This window comes from Clytia hemisphaerica, unplaced genomic scaffold (assembly GCF_902728285.1).
Source record: "Clytia hemisphaerica strain Z4C2 unplaced genomic scaffold, Clytia hemisphaerica genome assembly, whole genome shotgun sequence".
NCBI classification, from domain to species: domain Eukaryota; kingdom Metazoa; phylum Cnidaria; class Hydrozoa; order Leptothecata; family Clytiidae; genus Clytia; species Clytia hemisphaerica.
Genome location: NW_027104374.1, coordinates 888,377 through 916,281, shown reverse-complemented (window position 1 = coordinate 916,281; position 27,905 = coordinate 888,377). Strand labels below are relative to the sequence as shown.

At 35.2% G+C, this 27,905-nt stretch overlaps 2 protein-coding genes across 3 annotated transcripts; one reads left to right on the top strand and one right to left on the bottom strand.

Moving 5' to 3' along the window:
• Positions 1-4,262: 4,262 nt before the first annotated feature.
• Positions 4,263-12,837, bottom strand: LOC136818799 (uncharacterized). The gene is made up of 3 exons (XM_067075036.1): positions 12,728-12,837; positions 6,237-6,506; positions 4,263-5,976 (listed from the first exon to the last, which is right to left on the bottom strand). Coding segments are annotated over exons 1-3 (1,305 nt in total). The 5' UTR covers positions 12,729-12,837; the 3' UTR covers positions 4,263-4,942.
• A 7,664-nt stretch (positions 12,838-20,501) lies between these two features.
• Positions 20,502-27,460, top strand: LOC136818731 (uncharacterized). 2 transcript variants are annotated; one of them, XM_067074969.1, is made up of 5 exons: positions 20,502-20,701; positions 21,542-22,466; positions 22,594-23,016; positions 23,231-24,803; positions 24,983-27,460. In XM_067074969.1, exons 2-5 carry the CDS (start codon positions 21,588-21,590, stop codon positions 27,157-27,159), a joined length of 5,052 nt encoding a protein of 1,683 aa, XP_066931070.1. In that variant the 5' UTR covers positions 20,502-20,701; positions 21,542-21,587; the 3' UTR covers positions 27,160-27,460. The 2 variants fall into 2 exon arrangements, with proteins under 2 accessions (XP_066931070.1, XP_066931069.1); XM_067074968.1 differs by lacking the exon at positions 20,502-20,701 and having other exon boundaries at positions 20,708-22,466.
• Positions 27,461-27,905: the final 445 nt, after the last annotated feature.

The following is a 27,905-nucleotide window of genomic DNA, read 5'->3' as shown; positions in this document are numbered from 1 at the left end:
TATGCGGGCCCTACAAATGGAAATTCAGTCTTTTTTTTTTCACGATTTTTTTCGTCTAGCCGCTATTCTTCCGTGTTTAGCCTCTGGAATGTTTCAACTTTGAAAATTTCGTGAAAATTAGCGTTTTTTGAGATGAAGTCGTTGCAGTTTCAATCTTTCGCAAATTTAAAAACCCACTTTCCCTTGAAAAAAGTTGACGTTTTTTCTTTTTTTGGGACCCTTGGGGCATAAGGTACCTGTTGACCGCTAAAATTTCAAAATTCGCGAATTGACCGTTGATAACATTAGGGGTAAAGGGACCCAATGACGTCATGGGTTTGGGAAAAGCTTCAAAATGCGATATCTCGTGTTTGGAAAGGAATTGGGAGGTCGTTGACCCCTCATTCTATCGGGGATTTTATGGGGAATAAGAGGGGAGGGTTTATAAGGCTTGAGTACGATTTTCAAATTTGGCTGAATCTTTAGCCATTTTCAGTTGATGACGTCATCAAAACAAAAAAATGCGATAACTCGAGATTGGAAAGGAGTTTGGAAATGGCTAACCCCTCTTTGGATCGGAAAATTTATTACGAATGCAATGAGAGAGGGGTGTTATGAGGCCTTAGGACGACTTTAAATAAAAATTAGTTAACATTTGGGTAAGCAGCGTGAGAAAATCAAAACAAAACAGCCGAAAAGAACTGAACTCTCGGAATGAATAATGGAAAAACATAAAAAAAAAAATTTTTGATGAGCTCTTACTCCATTCTTTCCAAAAAGTCAGTGAAATTAAAACTGATGAAATATATAGAAATTATTACAAAACTACTCGACACACACGTGACACGATCCAAAGCAAATAAATTCAGCTTTCGGCACTTTCGTTCGTTTCGTGAAAACCAAACAGTTCTTTTTATCAATGCATGCCATAAAAACCTGAAATTCTTTAATACTTGTCAAGAATATTTTCCTTAACAAAACAAGGGAAATTCAATATTTTTTATTAAACCAGGTAACGAGGGGTTTTTGTAAAAAATCTCTTGTGTCTCTCCCCCAATCCTCCACAAAACTTTGACTTTTCAGCATCAATTCTTCAACAACTTCGAAAATTCGACACGTTTACAGCTTGACAATACAGTTGAAAGTCGAGAAGTTCCCCATTTAGTTTTTGTTGCAAAAATGTTGTTTCAGACCATTTATATATAGCTATTTAAAACCAGTCCAGTATGCAAGTTTCTCTCATACATGCATCGAAACAAAAACATCGAAAAGTGTTATCAATCTTATAGAAAAACGCAATGATGAAGAATTTCTTCTCAATCGAAAAAATACAATACATCTTCTTTTTCTCCGTATAATGATAATTTCACATCTCTGAAAAAGCTGCTGCATTTAATTTGAAGCTTCTGGATCAAAAAAATTCTTTGTTTATTTTGATGCGCATATTTTCGGCGGAAACTTAATTGTCGAATGTTTTTGTTCGAATCTAACGTTCGAATCGACCAAGATTTTCGAACAAAAATTTTCGAAATAATCTAGAGACCCGGAAGTTATTTTTCATTTTTTAACTTTGGAATTTTTGGTTCCTTTAGTAGCTGTCCGAGTTATTTTTGATTATCTATTTCGGGAAATTGTGCTTCTTTTAAGTTAATTATCCTAGTTATTTTCCCTTTTTTAACTCGGGAATTGTTTGCTTCCTTTAACTTTCTGTAAATAGATTTACGTCATCATCACAAGATTCGCAGTATTTTGAGTTTTGATCCGTTTTAAGTTGCAATTTTTAGATTTTCGGAATTTCTCTGGGATTTAGGATTTTCGGAAAAATGTACTTGGGGCGTCTACCCGGCGTCTATAGAATCCCTTTCGCTTTGCGAACACGAGACTCGTTCTCCGTGCGTAACCCCTTTTACGATTGATTTTAATTTTTTTTATCAATTATCATTTTTTAGGATATTTAACAGTAGTAGGTTTAATGGTTTGTGTAGTGTACCCTCTCTTTTGTAGAAAGTGCATTTTTACATAAGAATAAAGATTATTACGGTTGTCTCTTTTTTAATGCGGGGAGGGTAGAACCCTTCTGAAACCGCTAAAAAGAAGGTAACATGACAAAATTATCTATAAGGAAGGGCTAAGAAATGAAGGGGCAGCTAGAAAATTTAGGTTGAGACGTAGAGAAGTCTCACATCAAAATTACAAATGCAATTTAATGATCCTTACTAAATTCTTTAGTATTTGTACAGAATTAGACTTTACATCCAAGCATAATGTGTGATGATAAGGGTAGAGATAACTTTGGAAATGATGGATCATCAAGTCAAATGAATCTATATTTCCGTTATAAATCTTAGACTTTATAACAAAAAATATGGAAAAAATCACTCACCCAAGATCAGAAACAGCAAGAACATGTAGAAATAAAAGAAAGAATGGCATCAAAAAGGAGAAGAAGAAGCAAGCTCATGCTAACCAGAAGCAGTTGCATATAACAACTGAAGCAAGAAATATGGAACTTCAAAATCAAAATAGAATCTTGAAAAAAGCTGTTAAACCGTCAAAACTAGCCTTGGCAACTCAAAGGCGTGTATTCAACGGTTCAATTAACTATTCGGTGAAGCTTTTTGTAATGTATTCCATTCAATCAGGTACTGAAAAGCATCAGAGATACAACACAAGGCATAAGCATCTTGCTGTCGAGTTGTGTAATAAGCCTGGATCGTATGTTTCTTGTGAAAGGGACGTTTACACTCTAGGCTATAACTTTGACCAAATGGGAACTTATGTTGAAAATACTGGACTTAGGTTCATTGCAAGCTTTATGACGCGGTTCAAACTTTCAGAAGTTTTATTAAAATTAAGTAAAATATAACAAGAGTTTTGTGAATAGCTTTTATAGTTCGAAAGTATGGACTAAGGAGCGCGGAGATTAGGAACAAAAGATAACCTTATTCATACAAATTTGGCAGATTCAACGTATTGGGCAGAAATTTGCTTAAGCTCCGACATGCCTTGCCAAATTTAATCGCCAAGTTAAAGGTTGAAAATAGAACGTTGCCATTTTAAGAAAGGTTTTTCAAGACTCGTCCCCAATTTTTTTTGAGGGTTGTTGGTGCTGTTTTAAAAATGGGTATTAACTAGGTCACAGTGTAACACACTGAGGCGACCGCGGTCAAATCTTATGAAATTTATGAATTTGTACACCATTTACCGTTTAATATGAACAGTACATAGAAAAATCCTTAAATCTTATAGAAAGTTTGGTTTGACTACAGTTAGTTTTGAAACCAGACGTTTTTCCAAGTTTTTTTTTAATCAAAATATAATTTTTAATGATATACAAAGTACAGTTTTTTTATAAGAATTATATAAATCGAAGTGATTCGCGATCTGAAAATGTCACGAATTTGAGCCCTAAAAAATTCTTTTGTTTCTAAGACTTGAAAAATAAAAAAAGTGAATTTAACTAAATTTGCCATAAAATTCATTTCAAAAATAAGATTTTTCCTGCAATACCATTTGTAGATTAAGTTTTGCAGGGATTAAATTTCTTCAAACATAAAAACCAAAATGGAAAACAAGAATTTGAAACTTTCTCAACAGAACCATATTTCAGACAAAATTTGAAGCTGAACAACATTCTTAAAAAATCCTTAAAGTTTATCGATTTATCTTAAAAAAGCTGAGTAGGCACAAAAAACTTATGCTGGCAAAGTAAAATTAACAAAAAAATTGGCTACCAGCGTCATCCAGTCTATCAAAAAGCTCCAAGTGGCCTACAGGCTAGGGAAACCGTTCAGGCCTCCAAGCCAATTTTTTTTGCCATTTAGTTAGTAAAATAGGACAAATTAGGACGAAAATAGACTAGAAATTAGGAAATTTAGTACAAATTTTAGGCTTTTGGACCAGTTTTCAATTTTCATTTTTCCCGTGACATGTGTGTTTTAAGTTCTGTCTATAGTCTATATGAAAAAACCAAAACAAAAGTTTGACGTTGCTTACTTTAGAGATACAAAAGGGCAGTTTCAAGCAACTAAATGAATTTGGGAAGAAATTTAAGGAAAATTGCGAATAACGATGAAGATAGACTAAAAGGTAAATAACTTTTGATAAATCTTTGCAAGGGTATAATGGTGATAAATGTGTACATGTATGGAATATTGCTAAAATACGTAAACAATAAAACTTCTAAATGGCTAAAGCAAATCCATTTATTGTAAAAAAAAGGAATCATTTTGATACAAATGTTATATCATAAATGACCTGCTTATAAAAAACTAAAACTAAATAAAAACTACAAACCTTTTCTAAAATTATTAACAAGTGGTAAAAATGATAAACCTTTTTTTGATAAAAATCTGTTTCTACGTCTCTTTTTTAAATAATCTTAACAAAATGGGAAAAATGATAAATCTTTTTTCATAAAAATCTGTTTCTACGTCTCTTTTTTAAATAATCTTAACAAAAAAATCTTTTTTGGTAAAAATCTGTTTTCTACGCCTCTTTTATTATTAACAAAATGGGAAAATAAAAAAGCTAATACTCTTTTTTATAAAAACAATGAGGCTTAAAATGCCCAAAAAATAAGAACAAGTTGAAGGCTGGGATGTCTAATTTTTTATCAAATAAGGGTCCAAACGAGGTAAGATGAGGTAAAAAATAAAAATAAGGCAAAAAGGACCCAAAATACCCCAAAGAATAAGAACCAAATAAGAACAGTTTGAGGCTCAAAGAGTCATAGGTCCCATAGAATCAATGTCAATGAAAACTTAGCTCTACCCATTATACTCAAACGAAGATTGAAATCTGACAACCCACCTACACTATAAGATAAAATGTACATTGATAAATCTTTAATGATGAAAATATGTCTTTACTACGTTTTTTAATAGAAGCATAATAAAATCATGGTCTAAGGATTCTTTTAAGAGATTTAACCTCTCAAAAGTTTGTGCGAAAAAAAGAAGTCTTAACTTTCTTCAGCTTTCACAATTTCCATAACTATTTTCTTTTTAACATCAACTTCATAACTGAAATCAGAATTAAGCAACTTGAGCTTGAGGTCGTTCATACCATCTTCTGTGTCGATATTATTCAGAGTTTCTGAACCGAACATATCGATAAGGATGTTGTTTGATAATTTCACTGTCATTTCCGGAGCATCAAATTCAACGAATACGACAACTTTAAATAGATTTCGATGCAATTTAAGGTAACTAATCTTGAAATCCTTACTGCATGAAGAACAGGAAGTCATACCTTGTGTGGATGGTGCTAACCTTTTTTGGCATGATTTACATGACCAATAGTTGTCCACTTTAACGCTAGCTATAACAGGCGTTGTTATTAGCTTGGTAGACAAGTCAACTTCGCTGAGAACCTGTTCTGGGAATTCAACGTCCAAATCTGCTGTCAGGTAACAAATTGAAGATGAGTAAGTGGTACCAAGACAAATCTCCTCGTTAATCACTTTTGAGGAAAGTGAAGTCAATTGAATGAGTGTGTTTTCTCTAACCAGATGAACAAAGTCTCCCCACAGGGACAAACTGACAGTTTTCACGCCATCAGAGAAAAGGCAAGGGCGCATAAGACTTGTTTTGGTTTTGCCGAACTTATCATATTCTTTCATCTCAGTGGGACCTGAATATTTGATTTTTCCAACCGCTGAAAGAACCGTTCCATTCTCATCGATATCAGAAAGATGAACAGCATCAGCATCATTTAAACCAAAGCTGAGTTCATTGTCATCAATGTCCGAGATTGAAGAGTAGCTGTTAAAAAAATATACCTCTTTCCCTGGTACTAATTTGCCGGCACGGATGGCAGTTTTGTTATGAAAGGCGTCAAGAAATTTTTGCCTTATTGATTTGATGTCTTTATGGTTGCTGATTATTATTTTGCAAAAATCAGTTTTGCCAGTTTTGAGATGCACCGTGAAGAAATTTCTGGTACGAGCTTGATTTTGGCTGATCGTTGCAACTACGCCAACAAATCCAAGGATGTCTAAAGAAGAATAGTAACAATCAATTTGCAATACCCTGTGTTGAAAGAGAAGGCTTGACATAAGCACAAGAAATAACATTAACGCAAAACTTTTCATGACCAGGCAATGACTTTATACATAAACCATTTACTTAAACCAGTCCCACTGTATTTAATGGGTTTACTATTTTAGTAAAAGCTGGTAAGAATTAAATAATGCATTTCTGAAATGTTTGAGAAAAAATTAAAGAAAAATGTTCTTGAATTTTACTTTTTCTTACCTCTGGCATTGGGTGGAATGGAAGGTGAAAATCTTGGGGACGGCAAGAGTGATGGAGACCCAAACAAACGTGATGGTGTATTGACCATCCCTTCAACAGCCTGCTTTTTAGGAGTCACCGGTGTCTCATTGTTATTCAAACTTTCACTGGCGTTGGGAGAAGAACTTGAACTTTTGGTGGTGTTATTACTTTGAGTGCTAGCTAATGCATCAAAGTCATCCATCTTAGCATCAGCAGCAGTTTGCTTCCTCTTTCTGTCACCTTTTGCCACTGTAATAAAGATACAGGATAATTTTTGTTATTAAAAGAAACTAAAATGATAAATAAACAAATTTTCAGGAAAATATCCACATTTCCCCTTTACTTTTTTTAAAAACAATGAAAGAATCACAAAAAACTGCAAATCTATATACAAACTATTTAGAGGAGACGGCTGGTAAATAAAAACTTTAATTTGATTACTTTGTCATACCAAGTTGACGTAATCTGCTTTCTTCATCCAAACGCTTTTTCAAACTTTTACTTTTTGCTAAGGATTTCAATCTTTCATATGGCATTGGCTCAATATAAATACTATCTAAAGTCTTTGCTCTTGAGAGAGCAACATAAGATTGTCCAGATGCTCGTTCAGATTTTCCAAGATCAATTGACATTTGTTCTAGAGTAAGGCCTTGCGACTTGTGTATAGTTATTGACCATGCCAATCGCAAGGGAAACTGAATTCTTTCATAATTACTACCTAGGCTGTCAGATGTATTTGCAATAGGTGGTATGGGTACCAAATTCTGTTGTAATTCTGAAAAACTTGGACCTGAATATTGGTCAAATTGTACAATCACTGCTATTGGAAAAGATGGTGGAGTTTCATTATCCTTAAAAACAATGCTGCAAACAGTACCCATGGCTCCATTACAGAGACCAGATTCAGTCCACAAATTTCTCATTAACATTACTCTAGCTCCAACTGATAAAAGGAGAGTAGGTGCCAAGCCACCCATATCATCTAAAGAGCATTTTGCAGCTTTTTTGTCATTGTGTAAAGCAGAAATTCTAGCTATCGGTTGGTTCAGTTTTTCAAGGGCCTTGAAATTGTTTTCTGCAACATCTTTATTTCCATAGGACAACTTCAAGGCATTTGAAAAGTTAGTTTTAATACTAGGTCCAGAACGTGTCAGTAACAATTTCCAATCATCTATGCTCACATTACCATCACGAACATTACTCAAGAGGCTGCGAAATCTTTTTTGAAGAGAACTGCTTCCATCTGAGCGCTGATTCACAGTAAGCTCAATAACTGTATTGAATAATTGATAAACGAAAAATCCCTCAGCTTCAAGTTCATTTCTAGGATTGTTGTAATAAATAGGATGTCCTTTCACAGGAGGAAGTTGTCCCAAGTCTCCAGACAAGATCATATTTATACCTCCAAATGGCACATCAAACTTTCCAGTGGCTTGTTTGCATCTCCGATTCACCCAAGCTAAGTCTGTTCGATTAATTACAGAATATTCATCAATTATAATGTACCTAATACCTTTTAGCCTTTCTTGAAGTTGTATCAATGACGAGCCCTCAAGTTCGGAGTTAAACTTGCCTTTGATAGGCAATCTCAACAAGTGATGTAAAGTTTTACCTCCTACACTATAAGCTGCAAGTCCAAATAATGATGAAATGATGAGTGCATCTCCCTAATAAATGTCTAAGTCTGTGAATCAAAAAACTTTTTCCACAACCTGCCTTTCCAAAAATTATCATCAACAGTTGTGAGTTACTATTAATGTGACACCTTACCATCTCAAATGCTTTACGCTGTTGATCATTTAGTTTTAAGACATTCTGTAATTCAGTGTCCTCGTCATTCAGTTGACCTTCTATTCTTAAGGTAGCTTTTTTGCTATTTATCCAAGCAGGCATTTCTAATCTAGATATTGAATTATACTGGGAACACTGATCCAGCCAATATGTTCTATTTTCACTACCACTCGAATTATCTTCTTGTTGGGGATTTGAGAAATGATCTGCTAGAAACATCCATTCCTCTCTGTAGTTGCTTATCTCATCATTGATTACTTCAGAATCATCTTCGGAATCAGAGTCCTGAGAATCGGTACCTGTTTCTCTCTACTCATCATAGCATTTTCAATTGTTTCTAATTCCCTTAAATGATTAGGAACACTAACAGCAGCATCTGATCGTAGAAATGTAGCCCAACACATAATAAAACCTTCATCAGTTGCATCTATTTCACCCCAAGCTGAATTTGGAGTATGTCTCCATACTTTATATTTTAGTAAACTATACTTGCAGTACTTACTATAGTGAATACTATTTGGAGAAGATGAGTAAGAAGGAAATGTTCGGATTACAACTTCTTTTTTCCTTTTATGCAACTCTTCATTGACCAAAACATAATTGGCATGAAATTGGATAAAATTCATCTCAGAAATCCTTGGATCAGAAGAGTAGTCCTCTCTAAATGCATAAATATCCAAGTGAGATTTTTTTGTACTAACTTCACCATCAACCAATTCAACCTGTCGAGAACCATCTAAGGACATGCAATAAACTTCATAAGAACTACTGTAATACTTCAATCCTAATATTTGATGGCAAACCTCTTGAACACTCATATCACGTAAACCTACCGATCTCATCATTAATTTCTTTATTGCAGAGCTTGGGGAAAAATTATCAGAGTTTACTTTTGAAGCCACATGAGTGAACGCATCCTGTGTAATATCACTGAGCTTCTCTGGCTTAGAAGCATACTTTGTCAAATATTCAACACACATGAGTGGTAATCAACTACTACACTGATATCAACATTGGCTCTCCATCCTTGTAATAAAACACGTTGGTGCCTGTTGACTCTTGGGTCATTTCTTGAAGTTACAACTTTTGCTCTGAACCTTTCAACACCATCTCTAGATTTCACCTTTTCAAATTCCAAATGTGTTTTCTCGTTTACTTCAAAAGGAAAGTGAAATCGACATGTTGTGTCATCATTTTTTTGCCGAAGACAATATGCCGAACTACAAAGATGTTTTTCGACAGAGTTAACAAGATTGGCATAATCTGTACTCATTTCCTCTGGATTTAAGTTTCTATAATCCACTTTACAGGGATGTACCTGGGGTTTGACCCAGTTTTCTCCCTCCATAGGATTGCAAGTACAAAGAAGCTTATCAACATAATCACACACTTGTTTCTCAGCCTGGCTACCTTCAGCAATAATTTCATTCAACTCTTTTTCCTGAAAAGCAACATTCTCAGATTTTAATTTTTGCGATGCAAGGTAACCTTTCAGAGCAATATTTGTTAATTCAACCAAACCTGGATCGTCTTCTAGTTTAGCAACACCATGACAATGAATGGAACCTCTAGAAGCATATTCAAACCTGTACCAGTGCCATGTAGCTTTTAGCAAATTATAAAGCCAATGCTTGACAAATTTGTTTGTACGCTCAGTGAAGTAATAGTCTACTACATGAGGATTCTCTGTAATAAATTTTCTTATTCCATTCACATCATTGACATCTACTTTAAATTTACTCAAAAGATCTGGCCAGTGAAACTCTGCCATAGAAAATGTGAAAAAAATTGTAAATACCCCAACTTGTTTAACTGTTGCTGTCAGATTGTTTCGTACTTTGTTCCAAAAAGAACGTGATCCACTTACATCTTTGGTGTAATAAAATACCTTTTTTCATCAATTCATTAGCACAGTTAGAGTTTAACATTTCATTGAATTCATCCAAAGTAAAATTCATTTCCCCTGGATTCCTTTTAATGTACAAATTTCCCCTGCTCAAAATTCTTCTACGATACAATATGTTGAAAGCCCAGTAGGCAAATCTAGGATGTGCAGCAAAACGATAGAAGTAATTGTCATCATTGACATCACAGAATTTGAGTAAATGACGAATCTTTAATGAAAAGTTTTCAAGTTCATTAGACGCTATAGTTCTTTCCAAGGCAAGGTTAGTTGGATCACCTTTGCCATCAGGAAATAGAGTTGGAAAAGCCATAGTAGCTAAAAATGGAGTATTGAATTCATTGATTGGTTCAATACCAATAATATCCAGTTCAGGGATATTGTTGATAAAATGAGAAATTTTGTTTTTATGCATTTGTGTGTTCAAAGAAGAAGGTACAAATGAACTCATTTCATCAGGCCTTATGTCTTCTTCATTTTCAGGACCAAGGTCTGTTGTAATTTCATCTTCACTATGCTCACTTTCTGATTCAGAAGAGCTATCCTCAGTGGACTCTTGACTAATAGAGGAATAAAGTTGTCCATTTAGAGGGAGATCCTCTATTCGATTTTGATCAATAGTAACATCAGAATAAACAGGGTTATTCTTCACAAGCCATTCAAGAGCATCTACAACTTTTTGTTTCCTGACCTTGAAATCTCTAGAGTCAACACAAGATCCCTTTTTAGATATCTTAATTATTGGTATATCAGAGGGCAAATTTGGCAAAACATTTGCAACTGTCTGAACATCTGAAGGAAATGTAATAACATGACCTTTATATGCTCTCTGTCTACCTCTAGGTTTACAATAAACATTCATAATAGGTAATGCTCTAGCAATCAACATTTCCTCAACCTGCGAAAGATCTTTCAGCTCATGAGGTACTGGTGACGGGATCATGTTATTCTCACGACTGAATTTTTTAGGCCATTGTTTATCTCGTTTACATCGAGTGCACTCTTGTTTAGAAACATTAAACCAAGCCTCTGCACAAACTTCGCATTGCTTTATTTGCATTTTATACATTTCATTGTAGAAGTCTAGAATAGTAAGATGTTCTGTCTGTTCGAGATGAGAGCTTACAGCACCTGACGATTTCATGGATATTTTCTTTTCAACTTTCTTTTGACTTTCAATTTTTTTGTTTGTTAAATTTTCTTTTATTTTTCCAATTGAATGTTTTATGCAAGTCTGAGAACCCTGAAGTTTAACATTTGATACAGAGTCTTTTTGAATCTGATTTTTATTGTTTGTTTGTTTGCTGTCTTTGCTTACCCTTAAATTCAACTTTTTTTTCAGTGTCTTTTTTGAGACAATAGTTGTGATCAAATTCCACTTCTGAGGAAATACACTTGACCCCTTTACAATAATCATGATCATGTACCTTATTTTGAAAAGAGACGGATGATTCATATGCAATAGGCACTTCTGTATTTTCTATTACCAAATCTATATTTTCATCAACACTGTTAATTACATCCTCCTGAACATAACAACAAAAAAACCATCCTTCCTGGTATTGATACTGAATATCCTCAAAACAATGATAAACTTCTATGCTCTCTAAGAGGTCATCAATATAAAACCATTTATTCCTATTCGAATCAAACGAAGCAATTGTAAAGTGGGCCCCATGATTACGAACTGAAGACCTGAGACTATAAGAAATGTTTCTGATTTTGAGAGAGCTATGGATTTTCACCAAGTTCATGAGATTTTCAGCAAACTCAATAAACAAAACTGACGATGGAACAATGTCTAAATTACTTGCAGGTATTTTGGTTTGACAATTTTGACACACAATTTCTTGAACTAACAAATTCGATGAAAATAATAAGTCTGGCCATTCATTGATCACTGCATCATTTATAGTTTCATTCCAAGAAAAATATTGCAAAAATGTTGAGACCGAGTCTACACACAATGTTGGCCACAATTTATGCAAATTTGATTGAAGTTATAAGTGCTACAAAACATTATCCTCTCTAAGTCATTTCTAAAATCAAAGACAGATTCTTGAAAAATTTGTGAAAACTCGGCATGACAATCTCTTGCTCTGAAACTAGGACAGTGATCAATAATGTGGCTCCAAATTGGATTGCGAACTTCATTAGACACTAGATACTTAAGTTCTGATTCTTTATAGATGCGATCTTTGTGAAGAGTTTTTAATTCTGTATATTTGTCACACACATCAAGAAGAGAGATCAAAAGTGGACTGTTAACGTAAGTTCTGTCTAAGAGACCAAATATACTATGGTAAAAAAGATCAATGAACGAATCAATCGCACAACTGTATGTCCCTGGGGTAGAACGTACCGAATTAGGAAGATGTAACTCACGAATTACAACATTTGTAAATCTGGGAATACTTTGCTTTTTCAGGTGGTTTTCAATTGAACTGTTCACATTAGATGATTGAGTGGCCATACTCTCTTTAGCTTTCATGCTAAGTTTTCGAGCTTTCATAGTCTCTTTAGCTTTCATGCTACGTTTTCGAGCTTTCATATTAGCTTTCATGCTAGTTTTGAGTTTTCATACTCTTTTTCAGCTTTCATGCTAGGTTTTGTGTTCCATACTCTTTAACTTTAGTGAATACCCAAAATATTTGAGCTAAAGTTTTGATTTTGTATTCACTGCAATCCAAATTAATAAACACATGAAAAGCTACATGTATTCCCAAATTTAAGCTGTATTTCTAAAGTTATACAAATATAATTAAAAAATAATTACTTTTAAGTGCTAATTGGTTCCCTAGTCTTGTCTTTAATTCTTGATCTTCTTTTGAAAAGGAACAAATTCACATGGGGACACTGTTTTCATGCTGTTGTAACAGTCGCGTCGAAAAAACTATGGAGTATATTGTACTTTTTCCTTTAAAACTGTTTTATCTCCGTAATACTTTGCACATACAGAAATCTAAGGAAGATAATTACTTTTTCCGAGCGAGTGTTATTCAGAGACTTCAAAGATAGAGAAACGAGATTGTTGATTTCGTCAGCTTTCCGTGACTTTAGAGAACGGATTACCGCGCGCAAATATGCGAGATTTTTCACCATACAAAACGTCTCTGAATACACCGCTCCGCGGTCGATTATTTTCTATGGCACAATGTCGATTGACGTTAAGTAATGACTAAAAACTACCTTTTTAATTGGCCCTAATTTAACGTTTCTATACAAAAAATTGAAAAAAAACAGCTTTTGGCAAGTTTTTTAGACTACTGATAGTACTCTTTTCTATTGCACAATTGCTCGATTTGACGTTTAAGACGGGTGGAATCGACTAAAGAACTGCCTTTTTAGAGGGTCGGTTCGGTGCACTTTCTAAACAACCAAAATTTCTGTAGCTAATTATCAGCGAAAATAGTTACGAAGATGGCTAGTCATTTTAGATAGCTAAGCAACGTTTCTCACACACCTGCTCGATTTGACGTTTTAGACGGGCAAAGTCAACTAAAGAACTGCCTTTTCAGGGGGTCGTTTCGGTGCACATTCTAAACAACCAAAATCTGTATAGAAAATTGTCCGCGAAAATAGTTAGGAAGATGGCTAGTCATTTTAGTTAGCTAAGCAACGTTTCTCGCACACCTGCTCGATTTGACGTTTTAGACGGGCGAAGTCGACAAAAGAACTGCCTTTTCAGAGGGTCGGTTCTCGGTAAACACAAAGACGTCTTTAACACGTCTTTTCTCGTTTGTAACTCGTGAGGACGTCTTTGAACCAGTTTGAAACGTCTTAAAGACGTCTTCACTGGGCGGATTTTGTACGAGTCAAAACCCCGTTCCGACAAGACGTCTCTGGGACGTCTTTTCTCGTACCCTTAAGACCACATTTTTACTCGTCTTAAACACGCATTTTTGAGACGTTTTGAAGCCGTCTTTTCTCGATTTATCAAAGACGAGTTTCGATTCGTTTTAAACACGTTTTCGTGAGACGTTTTAAAGCCGTCTTTTCTCGACTTATCAAGGACGACTCTTGGAATGTCTTAAAACGTTATAGTGAGTCGTCTTTTTTAACTTTTGTTGTGTCACTGAGACAAATTATGACTCGTTTGAAGAACGTTTCCATCAAACCCATCAAAAGCGTGCTTGTCCTGTTTTGATAAAATAGCCCGGAGATCGAGAAACCTCTTCCCCCTCCTCTCAATATCAATCAAGATAATTTGGCACGTCGCAATGTAAGTTTGTCATTTTGGCTAACTGTAGTATGAATCGCAGACCTCTAAACCCCAGGTAGTTTATGAGAGCACGAATCCGTTAGTGGATGCCAGCAGCAGCCGGGGGCCTACCACAATCCATCCACTGGTATGTGCCCCAGATTTAAACTTTCTTTTTTAATATATCCTAAATTTTTCTCTTTTTAGTGTCGGGCCTATCCGAATTTTATATAGCTTTTTTCGATAGACGATTGAACCCGACTGACCTTTATAACGATATACGAGATATTTTTCCCGTGCAGGTATTCTCGTTTTACCGAGACGAGTGAGTACGAGACGAGTTAAAGCCCAGTTGTTTGAAAAGACTGGGGAGAGTAATTTTCCGGGGGATTGATATAATTTTGTATGAGCTATTTAAAAAGATACATGTTTAAAAAAGTAAACTTGTTAGTAACATCTTGTTAAACTATTTAAGATCTTCAAATCAACACAGAGAATGCACCTCATTCAAAAATGTGAATGAAATTGGAAAAGTAAGTAAGTTTGAAAGCACCCCCGTGTATTATTTTTTCACTGTCCAAAAAATGCTGCAGCTGCGCACGAGTATCTCAAACAAAAGACATTTTTTCAAAACGAGAGACCACCGAAGAAAAGTCGCATACAGCAGCTTCGCAGAAATTTCAAAAAGAAAAAAGTAAGTAATAAATTATGTATGTGATTTGGACTGATCATTTTGTGTTTAGCCTGCAATTATTGAAGCAGAAACTGAAAGTAAAAGTACAAAGTCCTCAACATTCCATGTATAGTAGAACAACAACAATGATATCTGCAGTTTGTGCTATGATGTGATATGAACTGTAAGTTTATTTGACGATTGTGTAAAGATTTTCCAACTAAATTTCTAAGTGGAGAGGTGTGAAGTTGAGCAACATGTTATATACATAGGATGGCCTCGAGGTTCCTCCACTTCTAGAAAAAGTTCTGACAGTTTCAAGAAGGCCAGACCTGATCAGCAATCAAACTTGTCGAACCAATCAAACAATCGAACTAATCGAACTCAATCGAACGATCAAAGTTTGAGTAAAAAAATTAATCAAACTCTAAGATTGTTTCAAAAATTGTGAGTGTTTGATCAAGTTCGATCCCTGAATTCGATCAATGGGTTACGGTTCGATCAGTTCGATAACCCAATTTTTTGTAAAAAGTTTGTAACGTACCGCATCGCTTCTCTTCAAGACCACATTCGGAATCTAAATCAGGAAATTACTTCCGACAACAGATTACTCACTTTTCTGTATCTTTCATTCAACGCCCGCCAGAGGTGGTTTTAGTTTAAGCGTAGTATTTTGCCATGCGGCCACGGGTGAAGTTGCAACGGGGGGATACGGATTTGTCAAAATGGCAACTTGCAAGCCCAAGCTGCAATAAAATATTTTTCAAGTCAAGTTGGCGAAGAGGCGAGGATTGGCGAATATCATCAAACTTATCGAACCAATTGAACTTTTTACTGACAAAACTTAATCGATTATATAAGTTCGATTAATTTTTTTACTTTAACTTGAATAGTTCGATTCAGTTCAATTAGTTCGATTGTTTGATTGGTTGGACAAGTTTGATCAGTCTGATCAGGTCTGGCCTTCTTGAAACTTTCAGAACTTTTTCTAGAAGTGAAGAAACCTCGAGGCCTAATCGGGTCTGGAGAAGGGAAGGCCATTTGTAAAAAATTGTTTGGTTCCCGTCGTTCGACCGTTTTATAATTTCTGTTTCATAAACGCCTGTTTTTTAATCCCGCCCGACTCCCCTCTTCATATCTTTTGAACACATTTTTTTTACCGTTTGACCGACCGACTGACCCACTTTTTCGCAGCTGCAAGTTGAGATGACGGGAACCAAGCAATTTTTTACGAACGGCCAAAGTATCAAAATATTGTAGTTGAACACCATTTAAAAGAGTGCTCGATAACTTTGTAGAGCGAATTCATAAATTTATTTCAAAATTCAGAAGTTAAAAGTACATTTCTTTAATCATCACAATCATCAGACATCACAATCATCAGACGTACAAATAAAACATTTTTAAAAAACTGTGAGTATGTACAGATTCAAGAGATTTGAAATTAGTTAGAAAGTAATCGATATAAACAATTGGAGAGCAGTAAAACATGTGTAAGAAAAGTGATTAAAAGTTCATAAAATTCATGAAAAATTCGCTAGTCTGGTGGGACATATTTAAAGTTTTTCAATAAATGTTTGACTAGGTGTCTGCATGTAGAAATTAGTTCTGAGCGAACGGCCAAAAATTTAAAGAAGGGTTATAAGTAAAATTGCTTAAAATATCGAAATTGTGATTAAATTTCTACATAGACCTTTTTTTAAAAAGGCCACCCTGTTGAATAATTATTTTATAGAAAAAAAAATAGGTAAAATAGAAAAAAAATAGGTAATATACATAATTACATTATTATACATAATTATTACAATAGAGGTTTTTTCAAAAAGGACGTCCTGTTGAATAATAAAGCAGTCCAGCAGAAGCAAATAAAAAATACGAAAAAGTATGCAGAGAAGCACTGATTCAGAAAATCATGCGGCAATGCTGAAAGTTTTTAAGGCGTTTAAATAATCTATGCGGCAAAAAAAGGGGCTCCGCAAAATGTGATGAATAGAAACAAGAGGGGGACGACATTGCCCCCCCATCGCCTTTTTGAACCATGCCCCCCCCAAAAAAAAAAAAAAGAAAAAAAGAACATTGCACCAAAAAAATAAAAATTCGCCCCACAAATTTTGTTGATTTTTACGCGAGACCCGAGCAAATGACGTCACAGATTATATTTTCTTATCAACAAAAAAACATTTTTTCATGACTTCTTTAATGAGTAATTATACTATAAATTTGTTATAAAATATTTTATGCAATAATTCATTCCAATATATCATGATTACCACTACCCTGTTTTTCGACATATGCCCCCACATCGTCTTTTTGAATCATGTCCCCCCTAATTACGTACAATATTTACGACATTGCTATATCAATGTTTCAATTATTTTCTTAAACGTTTTTTAAAAGAATTCAAAAATCTTGAAAAAAATGACGTCACAGACTGTACTTCCTTATTAACAAATTACATTTTTAGTAATTATGTAATAATTCATTCCAATATATCATAATTACCACTCTATTCAGACCCTGTTTTTTCGACATAAGTATGCCCCAACATCGTCTTTTTTAACCATGCCCCCCCTAATTACATACAATGTTTACGACATTGCTATATCAATGTTTCAATTATTTTCTAATTTATGTATTTTATGTGTGAACCATATATGGAAAAACCATTGTAATTAAAAATTCAAAAATTTCTATAAAAACCGATAATTTTTCTAACAAAATCACTCAATGCCGAAAAAATAGAAGGCCGAGAAGAAAACCAAGCATCTAAACAACCAATCAACAAATCAAGACTTGGAATCAACACCAAAACGATGTCTAAACGATCACGCACCGTTGCTTATAAGCAACCTAAAATTCTTGAGGAAGGAGAAGATGAAGAAATCATCGAAAATAATTCTGATTCTGAAATGGATGAGCAAGAAATGGATGAAATTGAAGAAGAGGACTTAATTCCGGTTTTCAAACCATCACCAAAGAAAAAGAAGACTGAAAAGCAACGTACTTCCAAAGTTTCGAGCAGCTCTGCAACCAACCAACGAATCCAATTACAAGAGGATAATGGATACGCTAAAAGAAATATGATGATTGCCAGAGCAAGTAAGGGTAGTAAAAGTTTAGTTATGTCAAGAGAAATTTCTGCTTTTGACGTCGATGCAATCAGCCCTACTGACTGTTGTGATGCCCCTAGGCAAGTTATTTTGAAAAAAAAACGCTTCCCAACTCAAACTATAGCCGTTTGTGTGGGTGCAAATCGGGTCAACTTCTCAAAGAAGAAGGACCCCAAATGTCGGGAGGAGATTGTCATAGATATAAAATTTTTGTTTGATTTAACCGGGGAGGATAATGTTCGCAAGTGTAACAATGAAAATGGTGAACCCGATGAAATCGATTACAAGGAAATTGAATTCAGATTCCATTTACCAAAGAGATTTCAAGACCAATTCGAACATGCTTATGATCTCTCTTTTCTCATTGGAGCTTTGGTTCTCGTACCTAAGTACGATGAATTGAAATGGAAAAACGAGGAAGACGAAAACAAGTCCAGTATTCCTTTAATGTTTTTTATTAAAAATCAACCGTGTTGCGAAAAAATTGACATGACAAAGGAGGACTACCCTTCAATTGACGAATTCGAAGCTGAGGCTGAGAGATATCGTTTACAAGATTATGTTCCCACTGAGGGTTTTTTTGCAAACTGTCTTTCTTACATGGAAGACTATGCAAATAAGTTTCACAAACGTGAATCACATATTACCAATAGAATTCATGGACAAAAAATAAGATAATACATTTAATCACTCTTGCATCATAATGTTGTACTATTATGCTATTATAGTATTACTTATTATGTGGTTTACAGACTTTGTTTTTTAATTAAGTAATTTGATGTTGTTTTCTTTTTTTGTTTTATTCTTTATTAATTTTGACATATTTTTTTCTTAATTGATTTTTCAGAGCAAAGAGTCGATTCGCTTGTCAAGGCCTTTGATTTTGCAAAAAATTCGATCGAACTCAATTCAACAATGTGCCTCGATACAATGAATATCGTTGACAAGATCAAACTCGATAAGGAAATTCTGGAGCAGTTGATTCTTTCGAATTTTTTCACTTTCGAAAATAGGGATTCTGATGACAACGCGAATATGCTCATACCGCTCTATTTTTCAAAAGATTCTATGATGATAAACGGTAAGGGGACTTTTGCCAGTTCGTATTTGTCTTATATTCAAAATGATATTTTTACCTTTTTGGAAAGCCGAAGAAACGATCATAATCTGAGGTTAGACAAGGCAGAAAACGAATGCAATTTTTATTTGATATTTTTGGTGGAAGATTATCATTGGCAAAATCACTATTCTATAATTCCTTTGGACGAGCAATTTGAAATGATTTTGGATAGTTCACGATACCGTTCAGATCGTCATTATATCTACACTGGTTTGTCAAATGATCAGTATTTTGAATGCGAGCCTTCGATATTCAATACTTTGTTTTATTCGAGCTTGATTCCAGTTCATGATAATCACCGTTTGGTTGTTACAGATAAATCTTTAATGAGTATCATGAATGAAAGGAATTTAGGAGGAAAATACGACAGTGCCACTCGAATTTTCAAATATATGTATGGTATTGATAAATGTTATAATGTAATCTCAAAACCTCAAATTTATGATTTTGTTTCCTTAACGACCACTAAGGAAACTCATATTGGTTTACAATTAAGCCAGGAAAGTCTTTGTATTTTGCAGATTAATAATAAGCATTTTCAACTATTATATTCATTTGATTTTTCAAATAATAGAAGAGATTGCTTCACTCTTCAAGTGGGCAAAACTTTGTGTGTGTAGAATATTATTCCAATTTATATCAGAATGACGTGGGTGACGATGATAAATTGATATGTGAGAATGGTTTAGAAATTTTATGTATTGATAAGTATTCTTCGGGCAACAAAGGGCGTAGAGTTTTGTCTTTGCTTGCCAATTGTTATTTACGGTTATTAATTGATTTGTATGTTAATTTTAAACTTGATGGTTTTTTAAATCTTTTTTTTTGCGGCGAAAGTTTAATTTCAGAAATTTTTGATGAGTTGAGTGTTTATGTATATGCGCGGTTTTTTCATGTAGCCAGCGAAGTTGGAAATGATTTGGACGCGGCGTACAGTATTTTGTTTACCTGCATCGCACTTTCAGATAAGGATTTTTGTTTTAAAAAGAGTGTCTTGAACGTGGTGCAGAGTTTTTTTGGCATTTTTCTAACTAAGCGCGCAAAGTCTTATGTGAAACAAGTTACGCAATATAAAGCGAAGTTTCATATAATTGACATCACACCTGACTATGATGAAGAGGAATTAATGTTTGGAAAGTATATAGATAATTTTAATAGCTGTAATACCAATTTTTTATTTTTAAGACATGAATATTTTATTCACCACTTCAACGATTATGAAAGCAATATTTGCAAACCTTTATTTAACGTTGACATTTTTATTGTGGATAAATTATGTTAATCTAGGTGTAGTTTTATATATGAATATGTTTGTAAAAATTAATTTGTTTGGAGAAAAGAAAAAAATACATTCGCGTCTGGCTTTGTATATAAAAAACTGTTTCTCACGTTTTAGTGCTTTAATCAATTTTGTTTATTAATCAAACATGTTTATTTGTATTTTTCAGATATCAATAGATTAGAAATAAGGGAAAAAAAGGAGGTACAACAACGATTGGTGGTTTTGATCTGATTGTTATTTTTCAAAATGACAAAAGAAGTAAAATGTGTGCTTTGCAGCGAGATATTCAAAAGCCGAGAAAACACTAAAAAAAACATTTCATTGAGGAACATAATATTCCAAGAAACGACCAGACACTTGAAAGGTATGTCAAGTTACGATATAGTAAAAAAGAGGTCGATGCTAAAACATTTGACACCATGCTTAGGCTTTTGAAGGTCTTAAAGCAAAAAGCTACTAAATACACTTTACAAAGAGAAAAGGTGAAACTTGACTCGAACAAAATACGACACATGTTTGAAGCTTACGAGAATTTTGACGAGGCTGACAGTGTAAATTCTGAAACGATTGTTGAGAGTGAAAGAATTAACAGATCTTCTGCCGTGGCTTGGTTTCTCTACTACTTTAACGCGTTTATAAATAATGATGTGAAAACTTTGAGTGAAAAAGAGACAAATAACATTGCCACCTTTTATTCTCAAGAAGAACGACATTATGTAAAATGTGCTCGAGTCAAAATTGAACAGAAAGAGAATATAGAACTTGACTTTAATCGTAAAATGAAAATCTATGTTGGTATTGGTTCACCCTTAGAAGTTTTCATGATGCTATCAAAAGTTTTATTTAAAACGTTTTTTGCTGGAATTTCAAAAACCCAGAACAGCTGTCAAATATTGTTTGAAATAACTGTTGAATTTTCAAAAAGCGTAGAGAAAATGGATGACTTTGCTTATGAAGACGGTTTCAATACTACGAATGAATATTTTGAAGATTGTTCGGAACGCAGAACCACCAGAGAATATTCTGCTCTTGTTTCTGGTCATGTACTTAATATTAAACGTCTCCTGAGTGACGGACTAGGAAACATAAATTCCAAAGTTGTTAACACTTTCAATGTTGTCGGTAGTAACTGGACTGTCAGGCGCATTGTAAACTTTAATATTAGTGTACTTTATGATATTAATTCGTTTGCATCACTTTCCAGACTCGTCAAGGGAAGAATAGACTCAAACGAATACAAAACAGGAGACATGGCAGAAGATGAATTTAAGATTGATATCAAAAAATTCGAAGTCCTATTCAAGATGTGCTATGAACAAATCCAGTCAAATCACGCAAACAGGTCCAAGACTCGAGAACGTCTTCAAAAGATGTTGAAAGGGCATATCGCATCAACCTCCAGGAAAATCAATTCGGAATCCTACCCAACTTTGAACAACGACGATTTGGAGACCATAAAAACATTTTCCAAACAAACAATCGCCATTATGAATTCAATGACAAAACAGAATCAGGATCAACAACAATCATCAACCCACCGAAAACGCAAGCAAGCAGTTTCGCAAAAATCAGAAGGTGAATTGGTCGTACCTTTTCCATCGATCAGAAAGCCTTCAAAAATAGTAACAGTAACTTCATCTTCATCTTCAGACGAAACTGATTTTGAGTGTAATGAAGCGTCATTTTCCATACCTCCAGCACAACCAGTCGCACCTGTTAAAAAGTCACTTTTAACAAATCCCAAAACAAGTGTTGGAGCAGTGAAAAGAAAACTGTGGGAAAAAGAAGACGATGAAAACAAAAAAAATTACCAACATTCTGAAGAACTGGCTACACCCAAACTCAAGAAAGTTAAATCACCATTGGTAAAGGGAAAAAGGGAGAGTTCCCAGCAAAAGATTCTTGCTACATCGACAAAGAAAACGAAAAAATCCGTCAAAAAACCAGCATCAATCAAATTTTCTGGAGAAGAAATTCAAAAAGTTTTTTTTGAGAAACATAAGTTAAAGAAAGCAGCCAAAGCAGAAGCCATCAAAAAGAGAGTGGATAGCATAAATTTAGACACTGAAGATGAATGCATGGAAAGTGAAGACGATAGCCAAGAAATGGAAAAGCTTAATGGAGAAATGGTAAGTTATATTTCCGTAATTTTTGATATTCTGTTTTCAATATGACATTCACACTTGTTTTTTAACCTGGCAAAATTACCTTTAAATATCTAACCATTTGTTCTATGATGTTCTATTTGTTATACAGATCGATGACCAAGAAATGGAAGAAGAAACTAACCAACCTTCGTTTTACAATCGGGTTGATAAAACATTGCCGAGCGCTCAAGTTACTCGAATAGTCGGTGATACTAAAATACAAAACCGGGAACAAATCCATTTCCAACCAGACTTTGAAGATGAAAACGAGACTGGAGAGGATGGAGGAGCTCCTTTGAATTTCCGTGACGGTGAGATCGAATCAGGAGGAGATGAAGAAGCTGAAAGTGAAATCACCAAGCCTGATAACGAGTGTGAAGAACTAGACGAAGGAGTGAAAATGGTCGAGATGAAGGATGGTACTGTAAAAATGGTGACAAGCGGAGATCAAAAGGATATGGACGCCTCGTTGATTAAAAGCATACGTCAGAAACTTGCCAAAACTAAAGCCGATGAGATAATTGACTTTAAGGTACTACAACTTTTAAAAGCAAAGAAAATCAGCTCTTGTACGAAGCAATAAAAGACATTGAAACAATACTTTAAAGGCAACTTTTATTATGCTGCTTATTTTTCCTTTAATAAGTATTTTTTTATAAAAAAGAAATCATGAATATATACCAAACTTTACTTATTTTTCCATTGACTAAAAGGTGTAATAATTCTCATTATTTATAAATTTTCAGCTCGATCCAGATGAACCGAAATTTGCAAACCTTAAATCTAATGAGAATTGTTTCATCTCAACGATAGTCGGGTGTGTTGCCATGCTCGTCTACAAGACACATCAGAAATCTCGCTTCGAAAAAGGAGAGATCATTGATAAGGTTGACTTGGACAAACTTGGTATTTTAGACTATCCTTATCGTATCATCAAAAGCCTGGGCCCATCCACAATAGGTGTAGAAGGTTTACCAGATCGCATGTTCGAAAAAGATTATATCTTTCCTTCCATTGATGAAGATAATATCGCGGACAAACTTACACAAATTGAAGCTGAGCTAAATAATCACGGTGTGAATATTTCGTTTAACCTTTATTTAATGGCCGAAGATCGAGTTCATACAAAAGTGGTCAGCGGTGACAAAGTGACTTCAGTCAATCGACTAACATCTTCGGTGATTATCGTTCAACAAAGCAAAATCAATAAACCCCGACACCACAACACTTCATTCAATATCGTTCTTACCGAAGAGGGTGAAGGCACCCAATTCCATTGTGCTGCTGTTCTCAATGTGGGAAAATTTATCTACCACAATGATGAACGCTTTTTCTACGAAAAAGGTGCCGACAAGTTAGCCAATATTATAAACACCACCAACGCCTGCTTAACTGGAGGTTATTTGGATGGAGATGAGAAAGTCTCAACAGCCAAGAGTCGAAGGGTTAAATATGCCGCAAAGTCATGGCAGACTGTGCACAACTGTAATGCTTGCATGACTGGTTTTTTAAAGAAAGAACGATTTGAAAACCATATCATGTCCTGTGTTGGTGGACATGTCAGTTCAATGGTTTTCAATACAATCCCGCACATCGAACATTTCGAGTCAAAAGAATTCGCCAGCACCTTGCTTTGTCCAATTGTTGCTTCTTTCGATACTGAAGCCTGTGCTAGCAAAGATATTACCAGGAGAATCGGAAAAGATGGGATTATCTACAAGTCTGATGCACAAAAAGAAGCCAAAATGATTTTGTGTGCCGTTGTAGCAACTGTCATTGTCCGTCCAAAACGTTCCAACGATTATACTTTCTACAAAGACACTTCGATGGACGACGAAGAAATGATGGATTACACGACAATTCCATTTACAATAAGACGCCATGTTGAAGTTGAAGACATTGTCAATCTGTCACAATCTTTGGAATACTTCCGTACTTCCATGAATGCTTTCATGGAACTTAAGTTACGAATTATAAACATGCACATGGAGAAGAGTGAGAATCCAGCCATGAAGCAACAAGCCAAGGAAGAACTCAATGCCACTAGTGCTCTTTTGACAAAAAGACGCTCTGAAGCCAGCAAACGGTTTGGTGTGTTTTACATGCAATTTTTCCAAATCATCATGGAAGCAACCAAAAAAGAAGTTGCGGTACGCGCCAAGAAAACTTTGAAGATGAGTTGGAGAGATCGATCCAAATTTATTGAAGACACAACGATTTCGAAGTGTGACATAGTATTCGAAGATGGGGTTCTCTACGTTATCGAGAAGCCTAAAGAAGGTGATGAAACATTACCACACAAAATTGCTATTACGACAGGTTAGTTACTCTTGATTTCTTTGGGTTTCAATTTCCTAAATTTTTTGAAAAAGCAGAAAAATTTCATTTTTTGAGGGAAATTATTTTGGAGGTTTTTATTTTTTTTCAAAAAAATAAAAACTGTCATATCCAAAATATCGACTTTTAACGTGTTTCTTGTTTGTTTGTTTTTTTCATAGAAAATTCCGTCACCGTCGGCAAATATTTAAACTGTGTGATCTGCAATCAAAAGATGGACCCTATCTATTTGAGACACCTAAAGAGTTATTATGACGCAAAGATTACCGCCGGTAAAGGAAATAATAAGGGTATTTGTGGACACGCCAAAGACACTGATGATGTTTACGAAGATTCTGAAGATGATGATGATTACCAAATGATGATTGGAGATGAGATTGTCAGACTTTCCAGAACTGTCAACACTTCTGAAGGAAATGAAGATGTTCACAAACCAAAGTCTCCGCATGTGAACATCTGGCGAGGTCGAAATATGTGGCAGGTGAAAGAAAAGCTTCTCATGATGTTTTTCTCACAGATTAATCGACTTAAACAAGAGCTCTTGGTTACAGCCCATCGTGACAAGAAAGAACATTTGAGTAAAAATCCTGACCTCGAATCGATCCAAGCCATCGACGCTGAGATGGCTAAAATGCTTGAAGACCGTGCATACGAGAAGGTAATTTCTGATTACAAGATTTCCAATGCGGACCAATTCGTGTTGAGCATCATGTGGGATGAATGGCGTTTTACAGAACCATACACTGCCAACGATCGAGAACAACTTATTGACTGCCTTTACCAATTTGTAGAGAGCCTCGCAACACTCGAACAATTTATAAAGGTTTTCGACAAAGATTGCGTTCCCATCACTCTTCAGAAGAAAAACGCTGGAGAATTTGCCAACCAAGACGCTGTAAAGAGCTACTTTTCGAAAAACAGTGCGGCTGAAGATGAACACGAGGAAACAGGCAAACAGTACCGAACAAGACTTGATCCCATGTCTAACAAGAAGAATCGCGTTTTTTGGTTCGTGAATGAAAACGAGTATGAGCAACTTGGTGAAAATGTTCTTCGTTTGGTCTCCTTGCTCTTCGATGGTGAAACTTACAGCCAAGAGAACTACACCCCAGAAACCATTTACGAAAGAATTCGAGAAATCAAAGTTAAAAACAACTTCAAAAGTGTCGGCGAAGTCAGTCAAGAAGAGCTTCAAGCTGACTTTTTCAAACAACGTGTCGAGGTGTTAAAGCATCGTCTTTTTCATGCCTTCGTGAGAATGTATCCAAAGTTCGAGTTCGAGTTGCGGTTCTTCTTTCAAGATCAAGTTGTTGGGGAATACAATTTGGCAAGAATGATCAACATCTATCTTGATTCAATTGTTGTTCACCATCACCACTACTTTCCCGAAATGGATCCCATTGGTCATGCTCATGAATCTTGCAACATTGTGACCTATACGAAAGGTGTTCCCACTCCACACATTTTCGTACACAATCTAACCAACTATGATTCGGACTTCATTTTGAAGATGATTCCACCAGACGTTATGGCTCACAAAGGGAAAAACACAGAGCGCCAATGGTCAGTCATTTCACCCGATGGAAACAAACATAAAATCAAACTATTAATGACTCCTTTTGGTACCTTTTCGGATTCAATGAATTTCTTTGCGTCGTCTCTTGCAACCATGGCCAGTCAAATGAACGAGCGAGACATCGAGCAGCTCTTCGAACTTCATCTCTCCTATTTCCAGCGCAGCAAACGGTTCAAACATGTTCTTGAAAGACGTGAACGAGAAGGGAGACCATTCGATTTGGATTTCTTCAAAAATAATTTCAAGGGAAAATTGATTTTCCCGTATGAAGACATGAATGACATAGATTGGGTTCACAAGCCGTCCGACAAACTTCCACACATTGAGGTTTTCATGCAAAACAAGTTGGGTAAAAAGGAAATCACAGCTGAACAGTATATTAACATGAGCAACATTTACGATTATTTCGAATGTAAAAACATGTCTGATCTTCTTCATATCTACACATTGGAAGATGGAATGCTGTTGGCTATCATAATGTCAAATACGTTCCAAGACATGTATGAGGCTTTAGGACTGGACCCCACCAATTTCACCAGCACAGCCAAGTACAGCTACATTGCGTGCAAGCGATTGATGAATCTGAACATGCAAACCATTCCCAACGGCAGAGTTTTCAATTGTATTGCAGATATGAAACGAGCCGGATTTGCGATGGTAAAAAAACAAGTTAGCATAGCCTCTCCACTCAACGCACACATTCAAGAGTGTCAATATTCTCCAGATTGTGAAAAGTGTGCACCTTTCGTAAAAAGGTCTTGAGAGGTTCGGACGAGTTGAGGGTTATCAAGGAAGAAACCAATCGCACAGTCAAAGAATGTAAAGAAAAGCTCAAGCAAATTCAACAAGACTTACGAGACGAGATTAGAGAATCTGGTTCTGACAGCAGATCCGATTTGATCGAATTAGCTGATGAGCTGACCAGATTTTATGAAAATCTTAAGACACGAGAAACCACTTATCAGCCAGACAACCAAGAATCGGTGAAAGATTTTACTCAGTATATCGCCGTCTTGCAATCATGCTTGATATACTACGACGAGAATAATCAGTATGGGAGAGCCTTAAAACAGATATTGCCAGTTGGAAATTATGCATGGTTAAATACGTCAACACCACAAACATTGGAGGAAATCTTGAAAAAGCAGAAAGAAGATTTGAAAAAGAATCGCAAGGCTCGCGTTATAGATTTTTACGCTTGCGTAAACATCGAGCTGAATGACGAATACTGCTCCAAAGCCGACATTCAACGAGAGGAAGAGTTTAATCTGCTCGTACGCAAAGACACTCCAAATGTTTTCAATTACACAGAAAAAATGCTGAGGGTCAAACGAAAAGAATACGTCAGAAGACCTGGGAAATATGTATCCATTCCAACCAACAGGAAACTCATGTCTGGTACCAAACCAATGTTTTGCTACTGGGCTCACTCAGCAATCATTGACATGGCTTTGAAAAATGGATGGAAAATCACCAAGGTCCTGAACGTGCTCACCTTTACGGCTCAA